Here is a 14,576-nt window from a genome sequence, read left to right as displayed (position 1 = left end):
AAAATGCTTGTTTTTTAGAATTTTCTTGGAAATTCTACATATTAAAGGAAAAATGTTAGTAAATTTCGTGCTACTCAACATCTGCGTAAACTGATTAAAATACGAGGTTGATATCTTTATATTTATTGAATAATTGTTAAAATAATGATTAAATGGTTTCATTTTTTTCATTGATATTTTTTCATACTTTCACTATTTTCACTATCAGTTTGTTGAATTCCAGACTTATTTCCATTAGATGAGATGGCTTCAATCTTCTTTGAAGAGCCGATTAGTATTTTCTCAAGTGCAATTACTGGTGATTCAAGAGTTAATGTTCCAACGATTGATACAACGACCGTTATCACATAATTTCTGATGAAAATATTAAACTGTATGTATAAAAAGAAATCTTTTAAAAAGATTACATTTAATTCGGTATAAGTATTGATCTTACGGCTGCGGTTTCGGTAAAATGTGGCGGAGAATTGTGTGTGCCTGTTACACATCCAATTACAATAAAATGAAAGAGATAAATTGAATAGGAGAGCCGAGAAAGTGGTCGCCAATATGAGTGCGATAAAAAGCGATCCACGACACTTCCAAAGCCATGAGCACAAGCAAAAATGATGTAACACAAAGCTGTCGACCAAGCAATACGGCTTAAGGCATCGTACAAACCATGTACAATTGGAGAAAATCTTTTATTTTCATCTAACTGTTGTAATGGATAATTTGCGAAAATTACCAATGTCATTGTAATCAAAGACAACGTCCAACCTAATATGTTGATCATCTAAAAGCCAATTTCAATGAAAAAATATTTAAAAAATCTTGACAATAAATTCAATACTTTTGGGATTTGAATCTTTCTGTTGCGATTTTCAAAGTGAAAATATCCAGCAATGACTCCGATCAACCATGACGAAAATCGTATGTGTGTTGGGACATAAGCCGTTTTCATTTTATCGCCCGGTAAACTATCGATAAAAAACTTTTTTTAGTATAAATAAAAATTTTGTTGAAAAAATCCATCATTTACGCAAATAAAGTCGTCAAATTATGCTTCACATGAACATTTAATGTGAAATAAATGCAAACCAACAGGAGCATAGTCAATGGAATTAAAGCTTTTCTTTTCAATCGATAAATTAAATAAACGATCGCTGGTGAAATTAAAAAGAGCTGCACGTCAACTGATAAATACCACGAATGCACAAAACACTAGAAAAAAAACGCCAATTATAGTTTTCAATTATTAAGAATAACGGTATTCAAACGACACTCACAAGATCATCTGGATTCACATAGTTTTGAATATACAACAGTGTTGACCACCAATATTTCTCACATTGTTTCTTATTAATGTCGGCCACAATAGACCACAGCGGCCCTGTTTCGCCAAAACGATACATTGACACTGTAATCAAAGCGGATATTGCCAAAAGTGGCGTTAACCGCACATATCGATGAAAATAAAACTGTAGAATATTTAACCGTCCATGTCTTTGGATTTGAAAAAAGACACAAATTTTCGTGTTATAACAAATGCATTGCAAATTTCTTTTTAATTTTCGCATTTAAGACTTACTTTTCTAAATGTTTTAGTATGCCGATTGAAACCAAAAGACCACTCAACACAAAGAACGTATCCACCGCAACAAACCCCGAAACAATTATCATGTTGCTGTATCTTGAGACAAACTGTAAATTTTTTTTTAATGGAAATTCAACGTGAAAATCAGTAAAACAATACTTACCGCATCGTGTACAACCCTATTGTGAATCGGAATTAATAAATAGAAGGCATATGTATGACATAAAACCACCCACTGAAAAAATGAATTTTTGATTTTCATGAAATGGATGTTTTTTTTGTCTTCTGAAAAAATTGGCATTTCATCGAAAATGACAGAAAAAACAACATCCCAAATTCATGGACAAATAATTTGTTAACCTGTGTCGATAGGACGCGAATTCCGTGTAAACATTGTATTGTTTCTGATGTATTGACTTCATTTAAAGAAAACAACTTTTGTCCATTTGAATAAAAAGAAAATGCTAACAAAATCTGAGATTTTTTGCCTAAAAGAAATTAAATCATTTTTTTTTAATTCATGCACCTTAAACACAGTTGGGAACATTGAGTGGTAAAAATACATACGATTGGTACACAGAATATCATAGCCAGTACTGATGAATACCAAACCAGATATTATCACCAGTAAACCACTTTGAATGAAAATAAAACGATAAAAATGTGAAAGTTCAATTAAAATCATATGAAATGGCATTTTCGGTGCTTACATTGTAATTTTCTCTTCAGTTGTCAGTCGAGGATCGTTGTTTCCCTTTTGGCACGTATCTTTAGGCAATTGAATAGAAAAATTGTTCGGGTGTTTTGGAAGTAAATCGTTGATGATTTGCTCAAAAATATCAAATGGGCATGCCGCTGGCAAACAAGTACCAAATGTTATATAAGATCTTCTCGTGTCAACTCTAAATATATGAAATGAAATCAAAGGGTATGGAAGTTTTACAAGAACATAGTGGATACTATTTTTTTTTACTTTGGTGCATTTTTAACGTGAACCATATCAGGAAAAGCGATGTTATTGATGTCATATCGATAAATTTTCGACGCAATTTTCTCTTCAAGGTCATAAAATAAACGACCTAAACAATATTGTGTTTCATATCGTTTTATTTCCAAACATTGGAAATATGAACCAAAGTCATGTGTATTGCCACTAAATATGCCGGATGGTAATTTGCCCCATGAATCCACAACTAATGAAAACGAATAACATATTTTGCAGTTTCAAACAAATTCGAATTTTAAGTGTAAATATTACTTTGTAATGCCCATCTCTCTCGTGTAATTAAACCATTTTGAATTGCTTCCAATTCTATTAAACATTTCTTGTTTTTAAAATTATTTAGTGATTCCGAATTATTTTTTGATAGTTTGGAATAACTTTCAAGAAAAAGATCATATTTAAGCTGTTCGAAGTCTAAGAAAAAACTTTTTATCTTTTCACATCCAACACAATTCAAAACTAATAGAAATAAACATTTCAAATGAATTCCATGCATTTTTGCTATTTTTTTCATCACTAAATATTATTTTCTAATAGATGAACTTTGTTTCCTTTGGTTCATATTGCAATTAGAGTTTTTGGGAAATATTTTCAATAACCATTTGACACTGTTTCCAACAATTTTTGCATTATTTATAATATTTTAACGTATTGTATGAATTTTTGAGCAGGTGGTAACTTAATTATGGTGGATGGATAGGCATTCAAAATTTGTGGTATTTGAGTTTTTGCAGGGAAATTGGCAACGATCTTTATGAAGATTGAATTACAACTGATTACTGATTGACATCAAAAGGTATGGATTAAGTAAAATGCAGTGATTGCATTCCATATATATTTTTTATGAATTATTTATATGAGATTAGAAATACGAGATTTGATTAAATAATATTGTGCTTTGCTGTGGTTTTCCTGTTGAATCTGTTCAAGTTTTTTCCGTACTTTGATGCATAGTTTCTTTTTCATGGCATCTCTATAATCTTTGACACTCTGAACTTTGCTGAAAGTGCTGTGAGACTGAAAAACAAGCAATAAATGACGTTCAATTCGTTAAATCGACTGAAAGTGGTGTTAAAAATGAAATTGAGATACTTATACGTTAAAATTATGAATCAATCGAACACCGTTCCGTCAATACTGAAGAATTATTGTAATCGCCTCTTAATGAGAGAAAAATTCTTATTGGAAAGGAATTGATTCGATTTTGTTTTCAAATGTTAGTTGCTTTTGAAAGCATAAAAATGGATAGCATTCAATCTATTTTCATTCCAAAGTGAAATTGATAGCAAAATTAAACTTGAAATATTTTCGCATGCGAAAAATGAAAATCAATTTATCAGAAACGGGACTTCAATCATATGTTGATAATCCTAGTCAATGCGAACTAATTGTATTGATAACATATACATTGTAAAAGTCCAAAGGTGCGATAGTATTGCATCATCGGCAAAATGATCAATATCATTTGAATGTGCATTCAAGAATTTTGCAAAGATTAAAAGAAAAAGCAAGTAACGCCTTTCGGACTTGCGTTGCAGCTGCAATATTAGCAATAAAGTTGATCCATTTATTTGAACTGTCTAAACCAAAAGAGATCACGAAAATTGGTTTTATTGACATACAAACATTGAAGGTTATCGCAATTTTATTCAAACTCTTAGATGCTCTATAAGTTACGATTACGATTGTTGACACGTCAACTATAAACAAGAAAAATTGCGTAGGTCAATCACATAAACTCATGTGTTTTGTTTGCAATTAGTTTTTTGCAATTTTTTATTGTGGTTTATACATTACAACATCAGCATTTTGTTTATCAATCATATAATCTACGCACTGCGTACAGATGCACGTGTTCACAAAATGCATACCGCTTTTTTTATAGTCATTCGTTGTTTGTGAAACTTTTGGACACAAAACGGAACAAAACACATGTATATTTTGCTCAAATTGCCAACAGTATAAAAGAGAATAGTCACAGTTTATGTCTTTTAATTAGTTTTGTGCTTTTCTTCATCGCAGTGCAGTGATCATTTAACGAAATATTAATTTTAAAAACTGCATCTTTTTGCACTAAATTAGACTTTGTTTTTGGGAAAAGTGAATAGTTCAGCCAAATATTTACATTTTTTAGTGAAAATGAAGAGTTTATGCATTGTGCTTTTTTGTGTTGTTCTTCTGATTGAAAATGGAAAGGGCAATAATATGCATGAGAGTACAACTAAAGGTTCATTTAAAGGTGTTCCGACAACGACAGATCTTTCAAGTACAACGGAACCGTACACTACGCCAGGCACAGATGAAGATGTTTCAGTGAGTACGACCGATTTTTCAACTGAACCAACTCTAAGTTCAACATTGCCAGACATCACGTCAAGCACTGAAGAAGATGTTTCACTGAGTACGACCAATTTTTCAACTGAATCAACTCCCAGTTCAACGGTTCCCGACATCACGCCAACCACAGAGGAAGAAATTTTAGTGTCTACGATCAATTTTTCAACTGAACCACCTCTAAACTCAACGGATTCAGACATCACGCCAAGCACAGAAGAAGACCTTTCATTGAGTACGTCCAATTTTTCAACGGTACCAACTCTAAATTCAACAGAACCAAACACCACTGTTGAAGAAGGCAATTTTACCCATGTTACTTCAGTTAGTACAAGCGAAGAACCATTCACTGATATTTCTACATTTGAGGACGACGATTCAAGCACCGACTCAAAAGTATTTGATGATCCAGATGATATTGATTCCGAAAGCGGTGATGAAGACACACTTGTGGCTGCCACTTCGGGTAACTACTCCATTTTTTTCATTAAATTGAATAAAACGCTATTTTTAAACTATAAATTGAACTTTTTCAGTTGACACGGATAAATTGAAGGCTTCCTTAGAAAATGGTGCAAATGTTAATGCCGTCGACAATTACAAACGTACGCCTCTCCATAATGCCGTTTTAAATGGTAATCGTATATATTTGAAATGAAACTATTCCAATGAATTTTAATTAAACAACTGATTTAGGTGATGGAGAAACATTGAAAATTCTCATTGAAAATGGTGCGAATATTAATGCTCAAGACCGTAAGAAAGAGACACCACTTATGAAGGCAATTGAAAATGGTAATTTCACTTATTTTTACATTCAGATAAAACATTCCAATGAAGTATAATTGAAAATCTTTTTAGGTGATATTAACGCAGTTGAAGTTCTCATTAAAAATGGTGCAAATGTTAATTCCGAAGATCGTCAAAAAGAGACACCTCTTCATAAAGCTGCTTTTAATGGTAATTTCGCTTATTTTCGTATTAAAATAAAATTCACTACTATACAGTTTAATTTAATACCATTTCAGGCCTCACCGAAATAATTAAAATCCTTATAGAAAACGGTGCAAACGTAAATGCCGTCGATCGCTTTAAAGAAACACCGCTTCACATGGCAGCAGAAAATGGTAACTTGACGTCCCAAATTTCTCTTCAAATACTTTGCTCTCTGAAACGACCTCAATTTTTTTATGAAATAAATTTTCAGGTGACGAAGAAGTATTTAAAGTTCTCATTGAAAAAGGTGCAAACGTGAATGCCGAAAGCAATGATAAACAAACGCCGCTTCATCTAGCCGCCAACAGTGGTAATTGCTCATATTTTCTATCAAAATAAAATCAAAGAAATGAAGTTTGATTTAACAACATTTCAGGCAACTTTGGAGCTGTTAAAATTCTTATCGACAATGGTGCTAATGTTAATGCCATAGACAGTTCCAAACAAACACCACTTTCACTGGCTGCTATAAATGGTAATCGTACATATTTTTCCCTTAAAATGAATTCAACTACTTTGTACTATGTTTAATTAACTTTTTAGGCAACGCTACAACAATTAGAATTTTTATCGATAAAGGTGTAAATGTCAATGCCCTGGATAATTATAAGCAGACGCCACTCCATAATGCCGCTTTAAATGGTAATAGAATAATTCTTTCGATTAAATAAATAAAAACAACTCAATAACGCATGACATTTTTCAGGCAACGAAGATGCATTGAAAGTTCTCATCGAAAATGGTGCTAATGTTAATGCCGAAGATAGTTTCAAACAAACGCCACTTCATATGGCCGCTCTATCAAACGAAGTCGGACCAATCGAAGTTCTCATTGAAAATGGTGCAAATGTTAATGCTGAAACCGTTGGCAAATGGACACCGCTCCATTTGGCAGCTGATAAAGGTTGTGTTTAATATCCCATCAATATGAAATCACTCCACTGAACTTTAATTCAATTCAATTTGTAGGTCACAAGAACGTATCTAAGGCTCTTATAGAAAAGGGTGCAAATGTCAATGCCCAGAGTGACGATCAACGTACACCGCTTCATCTAGCTGCCAACAGTGGTAATTGCTCATATTTTCTATAAAATTTACAAACTTTCCCCTGGAAATGACCGGTTCAATGCATTTTATTTATATATACCATAGGTGATGGAGATACAGTAAAAATTCTTATCGAAAATGGTGCTAATGTTAATGCCGAAGACAATTATAAATGGACACCACTCGGCGAGGCCGCTCTAAATGGTAGTTAAACTGACATTGTTAAGAAAACCATCTTAATGAAGTTTAATAAAACAACTCCACAGGTAGCGAGGATGCATTAAAAATTCTTATCAAGAATGGAGCCAACGTTAGTTCTGAAGATTATTTCAAACAAACGCCACTTCATATGGCCGCTCTATCAGACGAAGTCGGACCAATCGAAGTTCTCATTGAAAATGGTGCAAATGTTAATGCTGAAACCGTTGGCAAATGGTCGCCGGTAAATTAATTTAATTATTTAAATTATTTTTATTTATTTAATTATTCTTTTTATCTTTAAAGCTCCATCTGGCTATTTATAGAGGTAATTTGGAATTTATTTATCTATTGAAATAAAAACCATTTCAATTCCACACATTTTTAGATCAAGAAAAATCTTCGAAAGCTCTTATCGATAAAGGTGCTGACGTAAACGCGATGAGCAACGATAAAAGAACTCCGCTCATTTTAGCAGCTGAGAGAGGTAACTTCATATGATTTTTCATTAAAATTAATATCAATCCTTAATCAAAATTAATTTAATAAAATTATAGGTAATATTAAAACGGCTAAAGCACTCATCGATGACGGGGCCGATATAAATGCCAAAGATATCAAGGGACAAACTGCTTCTCAAGTAGCATTTCAAAAAGGTAACTGCTCATCCATTGATATGGGAAAATGTGTTTACCTAAAAGAAAGAAATATAGAATTTTTTAGTAAATTGCGACAAATTGTCAACAAAATAAATGTTCCTGTGACTATTTTCAATTTTAATTGATTTCTTTATATACTTTTCCTGAAAACTCACAATATTCAAAAAGAATATTTAATGTCACAAAATTATTCGCGAACATTCTTCAACGACATATCATGATTCATGAAGTAAATATGTTTTTTTCTATCAGGTTATACAGAACTCGCAGAAATACTTCGAAAGGGGAAGCAATCCGATTCCGATACAATACAGACTACAAGCGAAAGCCCATTCACTGATGTTCCTGTTAGTAGTACAAATGATAACTAAGTTAGATTCAGATAGAAGATATTTTGTTAAATCATATATATTTTTTGAAATTTCATTGGATTTTGTCCTGAATTTATTAAATATTTAATTTTAATACAATAATAATTTTATAAACATTGACATAAGACTTCCATTAAAAATGCACATGCACTTCATTGTTACAACAAACTCATGAGTCTTTTATTATTGTTATCCGAATTCCCAGACGATGAATGACATGAGTGAAATTCTGATAGCGAATTAAATCGGATGTATAGTCGAATGTCCGCACATGTGAAAGTCGAAACTTGGTACTAGGTTTAAATAATTGTACCAAAAATGTCCTTAATTGTACCGCAATTTATTTTTAATTCTATATATTATTTTCCTAGAAATTTCAATAAGATCCGGAACGCAACTGTGGGCGTTTAGTTTAATCACATTTACCTTACCGGACATTGTAGATATGTTTGAATTTAGAGGATTATCAATTTTGAAACCAAAAACCATAAATCGAATAAATTGGTTTGAAACATATCAAATTATTTCGGTTAAATCAATTGACATAGCCTTCATATGTGAAATACAGACTTTATTTGATTTATAAAATTTATTTAAAAAAAAATGTCAAATCAATAATAAAAAACCAGAATGCCGAAACATAACACAATAAGAATTCTTGAATTTTCGGAAAAACGTTCGTTCGAGAAAAAAACATTTTCGAGAAATGTTCCGACATTATAAATTATTAGAATAAGTGTTGTAAAAAAACAAATCAAACACAAATTATTATTGTTTTGATTGAAAATAAAATGTCTTACATCCGTAAGATGAACTTTTCCGCACTGTGATCCACAACATGCATTTATTACATATCTTTTACTGAAATTTGAATTCACGAGAAAACTGAATCTGACATTAGTTTTACGATAAAAATAATTTTCGAAGCACTTTTCATACAAAAACTACTAAAAATGGGAATTTTTGTATCGCAGCCATGCCTATATGATATCGTAATCATGTGAAAATTTGCAGAGGTTATTTTTTTCACAAAAAGTTAACATTCTGAAAGTTTGAAGAAATTTCAATGCATATTAAGGGTACTTCCCATAAAAAATTTCGTTTTTGAGTGAAAAATCCAAAATTTTGTTCGGGAGGTACTAATATGCGTTGAAATGTCTTCAAACTCTCGAAATGGTATTTTTTGTGATAAAAATAACCTGTGCAAAGTTTCAGCTCATTACGACAGATCATCATACAGACATGGATTTCATACATAAATTCAATTTTTTTGAAATTTTGGTATGAAAAGTGTGTTGAAAGTTGTTTGTATCGCAAAAATCACAGCAATGAAACGACAACAACAATAACACATATTTTTACTGTCAAAATTTTGATGTCAAATGGTGTCGACATTGGTGACGGTATTTTGAAACAGACTGTGTAATCCATATTCATCGTATATGATCCTATGTAAAGTTCTATACTTGATCTAGTTCACAATGACGGTTCAAATCGTTTATGTCCACTAGCGAGGACATGGATTGTGTGTTTCTTCTGTTACATGTACGTTGTAATGGACAAGTATAGTAACATGGCGTCTTTCAAATAAATTTAAAAATCCGTCCACTCGTGTCGACACCATCTAGCGCGATAGTAAGGTCATATTCGGTTTTCTCGTACCCAAAAACCCTCCAATACACATTTTTGAGTGTTTAAGTATACATTAAATATCGCTTTTGGAAGAAAAATTGAATTTTTCCCATGGATGGCCATGGGCATCACACCAGACATGACACTTCACTCTGTCAACCAAAGTCGCTCAAAATCTAATGGTTTCTATTCCTCGGCACCCCCAATCATCCTGTGAAGTCAGATTTTGAATTACTTTTCTTGTTGTACAGCGTACAGGGTACCACGCACATACATTCGGACATCGAAAAAACGCTAGATTCGTGTTCCCTGGCTCCCAAAACACCCAGAAAACGTGTTTTTTGAGGGTGTTAATTTTTAGACCGATTCCAATACTTTACCTTACACACTAGGTGTGTGCGGAAAAGTAAAAGCTACCAAATACGTTTCTTCGTATGCGCAAACACGTTCGTAGTAAAATGAATATTTGAAAGTAACACACAGCTTGAATTAATTTATTTAGTTAGTCCAATAGAATAATAGAAATCGCTTTAATCGCTCAGGCAATGAAAATGATTTTTTTCGCTAAAAATATCATTTTGGAGCAAAATGCATCAAAAATGGAAAGGAAGGCTATTCCAACTTCAGACATGTGAGGCCAAACTGTTTCATAGCAAATCTAACAAATTGGCGCGCCGACAGAAGAAATTGATAATTTTGGAAAAAATGATTTAAAAAAGTGATTCCCCTACCGGGAATCGAACCCGGGCCTTCTCGGTGAAAGCGAGATATCCTAGCCACTAGACCATAGAGGAGTTATACATAATTTTGATTTAACGTTTGCTTTGAATCTTATACATGTACTTAAAATAGTTATAAGCTCTTTTTGGGTGATTTAGATAGAGTTTTATATCGATAAAATTCATTATTGCAAAAATAAATACTTCAAGAGATAAATAACGATTTTTTAAAAATTATTTCGTGCTGATCCTTTAAATTGAAATAGGGAACGAACACAACGGCGGTGATTTGTAGGCTTTTTGATATTATGACAGTTAATAAATCGATATAAGAAAAAACTAGAAATCATTATTTGAAACAAGCGAATGTGCAATAATAGAAATATTAGAAAAAAGAGGTGCCCAAATTATATAACGAACATAAGTCTATGACGCTCATATATCTACAATTCTGCATATGAAACATCAACGATGGAAGAATAACATCCTAACCAAAGCTTTTAATTTTGTTGTTTCAAGCCGCTTCCAATCAATTACGAAAACATCAACGATTATTTATTTATGAAGATCACGCTCGGTTTCACCGATCAGCACAGTGTCAATATATGAAAAAAATATAAAATCCATGCATTAATGCCGAAAAAATCACTGCGTGAATTTTCTAATTAGGGCTTCATCATTCACAAGCATCGGTGGTTCAGTGGTAGAATGCTCGCCTGCCACAATATTTGCAATTACGCAGAACGCGGGCGACCCGGGTTCGATTCCCGGCCGATGCAGTAATATTATTTTTTTAATTTTTCTACCAGATTCGTATTTTTTTAGAATTCACATCGAATCATCAATTCATATAGTTATAGATCGGTTTATCAGAAAATGAGTTTGTGTAATGTCAGGACCATCAACGAAAATAGAAAGTTAAATGTACAACTAAATGACGTAGCGTACACGACATGGAATCTGCCAATCTGACATGTGACAGAAAGAAAAAACACGTTGACGATCACATTTAAAACCAATGAAAACTATCGAAAATCATTATTAAGAAGGACTTTTGCAAGTATTTGTAATGATTACTAATGTTTCAATAATGATCTTTCCCTTGGTTTTGTTGGATGTTATATAAGCTTTTATTTGATCAGATTTCAATAAACTTGACTGATTCACATCTGGATTAGAAAAAAATGAGAATTTTCAAGATCTTTTTCCATTACGTATCTCAATTTGACTTCAGTTTTGGCTTCGAATTTGGCTCTGTGGCCATTGATGGCGTTCCATGATTTATGTAGCCCGACTTTTTGGTATGTGAAATGTTTTGCCTTAACTAAAAAAATACATAAAAGTTTGAATCAATCGTATTCATTTGTAGTGTACTGTTTGGACCGTAGTGGACAGGGTGGTTTCTTTCTTCACAAGCATCGGTGGTTCAGTGGTAGAATGCTCGCCTGCCACAATACTTGCAGTTACGCAGAACGCGGGCGACCCGGGTTCGATTCCCGGCCGATGCATTGATTTTTTTTTTAATTTTTCCACCAATTTTTAAAATACAATCAGTAACAACAGCAATGATAACAACATTTCAAATGATAACGTTTAACCTGTACATTGTTGACATCAATGATTATTTTAAAAATCATTCTAATTCATTCTAAGCGTTTCTGAAGAATATGCATATTCTAACTGATACAAACCTTTCATCGTACAGTTACTGTCTCTTCAGTTCGTTTGATCATTCATGAAGAAATTTTAAAAAACTACAAAAGTGTTGTATTTATTATGGCTTCTTTTAATTTTTTTGACATTTTTATTTATGTGTGTGTGTGTTTTTTCAATCATTTTTTTTAATTGTGTTGTAAACATTTATTGTTTAATTTTGTTATTTCTATCCACAATATAGTTGTGATCGTGCTTTTATGTCCATTCAAACTCAATTCATGATCATCGATCTAAACTTAATTATCATCCATTGAGGTTATATGTTCAACTAAATTATGTATCCATTAATTCACTTTTCTCATTCTTCGCTATCATCATCATTAGTATGTGGGTTTTAAGCTTGGTTGGTCAAATTAAATGTTGAAATAATGCAGATTTCAGCGTACCACCTCAAAAAAGTTTCTGATTTTTTCGTTTCTGTATGAAATTACGAAACATTTTGTTCTTGAATTCAAATGTAAATGATAACGTAACAATTGAAAATCCATTTCTGGGTTATTTTTATGTTTTGTTTTTGGTTTCATTCTCTCTTTTTGTTTAAACTTTCTAATGCTGAAATGTTAAAATACATAAATTTAATTGGCTATTTTACTAGTACGGTTATCAGTGTGTTAAGTTTGTTTGTGTTTTTTTATCTTCTTTTGTATTGTATGTGCTGAAATTACTAAATAGTTTTGTTATATGTTCTATGGTTAAATAATGGACTGAAATGATTATTTGGGGAGCACAAAGAGTTAAAAACAACAACTGAAGGGATTTTTTCTTCTTGTTAATTGATAAATGATGAAGGAATATTGGCATGCATAGAGGGGGCGCGTGATTGGAAAAGAGTTGTATGTGTATGTGTTTTGGATACAGAAAAGAAGTAGATGTACTGATGCGGGTCGTTTGTTTTGTTATGAATTGTCTTATGTAGTTTATATTATTCTAGAGCTATCATGGTATGATCGGTATCAAACCGTGTAAAATAATAGTAATAGATTTATCATTGCCGTTATTGGACCAATCGGTTTTTATTTTCTTTAAACTATTATTTCAAGCATTTCCATATATAGTATTAGCAAAAATGATTTGCACTTTAAATTGTTGGGCGTGTGTGCGCCCTTCATGCATTCATCATGAATGCTGCATAAAAATGTAAGTGTTATTTTGGGCTATTGTATTTTGTATTAGTATTATTATTCCTCTGTTTGCGCTCCACACCATCTATGTGATAATAATAATTCCTTTTAAAACTATTCCTTAAATTCTGACTATTGGTTGTCTGGATTAAAATTTAATTTGTGGTTGTGTGTGTATGTGTGTTTTTTCTATCTTCAGAAACACAAAAAAATGAGACATTGATACGATGTGAATTGGGCTATTTCCACTGTTCATGTAATTATATTTTGTGTTGTGGAAGCATGTTTTAAACAATATTCTGAGAGCGATCTATTTCTTTTCATTCGTTTACATCCGACAACACATTTTCATTATTGTTTTTTTTTTAAAGAACAGCAGAGAAAATATCACCTTAAAAAAGAAAACAAAAAAAAAAAACAAGAGAATAAAAAAAACGATTAAAGAGTTTAAACAAAATGTACAAATTAGAATCAAATAGATATTGCAAATGCTTTAAAACCTACACTTTTGTTTTCAGTTATAAGTTTGTATTGTTGTCGCTTTAGTCTGAGGTTAGTTCGTGGTACAAATCATAAATTGTGTGTTTGCTTTCATTTCGTATTTGCAGCATTTCATCAAATCACAAAGAAATCTAGTTGACAATGACCCTTCATTTAAAACATTGTCCCGCCTTTAAAATACTTAAGTTAATATGAATTTCATTTGAATTGCGATAGTTTCTCAGCATGTTTTTCACTTGTATTTTATTTTGAATTGATTTTTTATTCTACGCTTGTATAGTATAGCATATTCTGTTGTTGTTGTTTTTAATTTTCTATTTTCAACCAATGATGATGATGAATTTAAGCATGTATTCGGTATATATTGTAATCATTTGCTTGAATGTCTAGAAAGATTTGTAAAATATAGAAACCATTTGTGTATATGTGTTGTTTAATTTCCTACAATTCTTCCTGTATAACTGTCGTTTAGCATAAGTTAAATTGAACATTGATTGATTGGCCATAGTGGCCGCACATTGAATTCACATATAAAAAATGGTTGCGATTCAAATAAAAATACAAGCTACATATATGTGTATGTGTGTCTGTGTGTGAAGTTATCCGTTTGGCTACCGTAAATAGGAAACGGAAGAAACGCCTATTTTAGTATATTTCAACAAGGTTTGGATCGTCCAAACCAATCAACAGGAACGTGTATTTA

General features: G+C 32.0%; 2 protein-coding genes and 3 non-coding genes across 6 annotated transcripts; 3 read left to right on the top strand and 2 right to left on the bottom strand.

Annotated features, from left to right (window-relative positions):
• Nucleotides 1-107: 107 nt before the first annotated feature.
• LOC116349176 (nose resistant to fluoxetine protein 6-like) lies at nucleotides 108-3,359 on the bottom strand. Of its 2 annotated transcripts, none has more exons than XM_031780482.1 (12): nucleotides 2,835-3,359; nucleotides 2,550-2,769; nucleotides 2,287-2,478; nucleotides 2,144-2,211; nucleotides 1,937-2,064; nucleotides 1,740-1,811; nucleotides 1,571-1,683; nucleotides 1,269-1,485; nucleotides 1,022-1,203; nucleotides 833-959; nucleotides 437-775; nucleotides 108-371 (listed from the first exon to the last, which is right to left on the bottom strand). In XM_031780482.1, the coding sequence occupies exons 1-12, from the start codon at nucleotides 3,091-3,093 to the stop codon at nucleotides 168-170; spliced, it is 2,121 nt and encodes a 706-aa protein (XP_031636342.1). In that variant the 5' UTR covers nucleotides 3,094-3,359; the 3' UTR covers nucleotides 108-167. The 2 variants fall into 2 exon arrangements, with proteins under 2 accessions (XP_031636342.1, XP_031636343.1); XM_031780483.1 differs by having other exon boundaries at nucleotides 196-354; nucleotides 2,835-3,358.
• A 1,241-nt stretch (nucleotides 3,360-4,600) lies between these two features.
• Nucleotides 4,601-8,349, top strand: LOC116349172 (serine/threonine-protein phosphatase 6 regulatory ankyrin repeat subunit A-like). Its single transcript, XM_031780478.1, has 16 exons — nucleotides 4,601-5,379; nucleotides 5,450-5,548; nucleotides 5,610-5,708; nucleotides 5,775-5,873; nucleotides 5,942-6,040; nucleotides 6,121-6,219; nucleotides 6,286-6,384; nucleotides 6,453-6,551; nucleotides 6,616-6,813; nucleotides 6,879-6,977; nucleotides 7,062-7,160; nucleotides 7,223-7,398; nucleotides 7,461-7,482; nucleotides 7,543-7,641; nucleotides 7,712-7,810; nucleotides 8,066-8,349. The coding sequence occupies exons 1-16, from the start codon at nucleotides 4,719-4,721 to the stop codon at nucleotides 8,182-8,184; spliced, it is 2,265 nt and encodes a 754-aa protein (XP_031636338.1). The 5' UTR covers nucleotides 4,601-4,718; the 3' UTR covers nucleotides 8,185-8,349.
• Nucleotides 8,350-10,538: 2,189 nt separating this feature from the next.
• Nucleotides 10,539-10,610, bottom strand: Trnae-uuc. The gene has a single exon. It is a non-coding gene; the product is annotated as a tRNA-Glu (tRNA).
• Nucleotides 10,611-11,221: 611 nt separating this feature from the next.
• On the top strand, nucleotides 11,222-11,314 carry Trnag-gcc. The gene is made up of 2 exons: nucleotides 11,222-11,257; nucleotides 11,280-11,314. It is a non-coding gene; the product is annotated as a tRNA-Gly (tRNA).
• Nucleotides 11,315-11,950: 636 nt separating this feature from the next.
• On the top strand, nucleotides 11,951-12,043 carry Trnag-gcc. Its single transcript has 2 exons — nucleotides 11,951-11,986; nucleotides 12,009-12,043. It is a non-coding gene; the product is annotated as a tRNA-Gly (tRNA).
• The last annotated feature ends 2,533 nt before the right edge of the window (nucleotides 12,044-14,576 follow it).

Source organism: Contarinia nasturtii, unplaced genomic scaffold (assembly GCF_009176525.2).
Source record: "Contarinia nasturtii isolate CC-2019 unplaced genomic scaffold, AAFC_CNas_1.1 Cnas_scaffold_2806, whole genome shotgun sequence".
Lineage (NCBI taxonomy): Eukaryota > Metazoa > Arthropoda > Insecta > Diptera > Cecidomyiidae > Contarinia > Contarinia nasturtii.
This window is presented reverse-complemented; position numbering and strand designations above follow the sequence as displayed.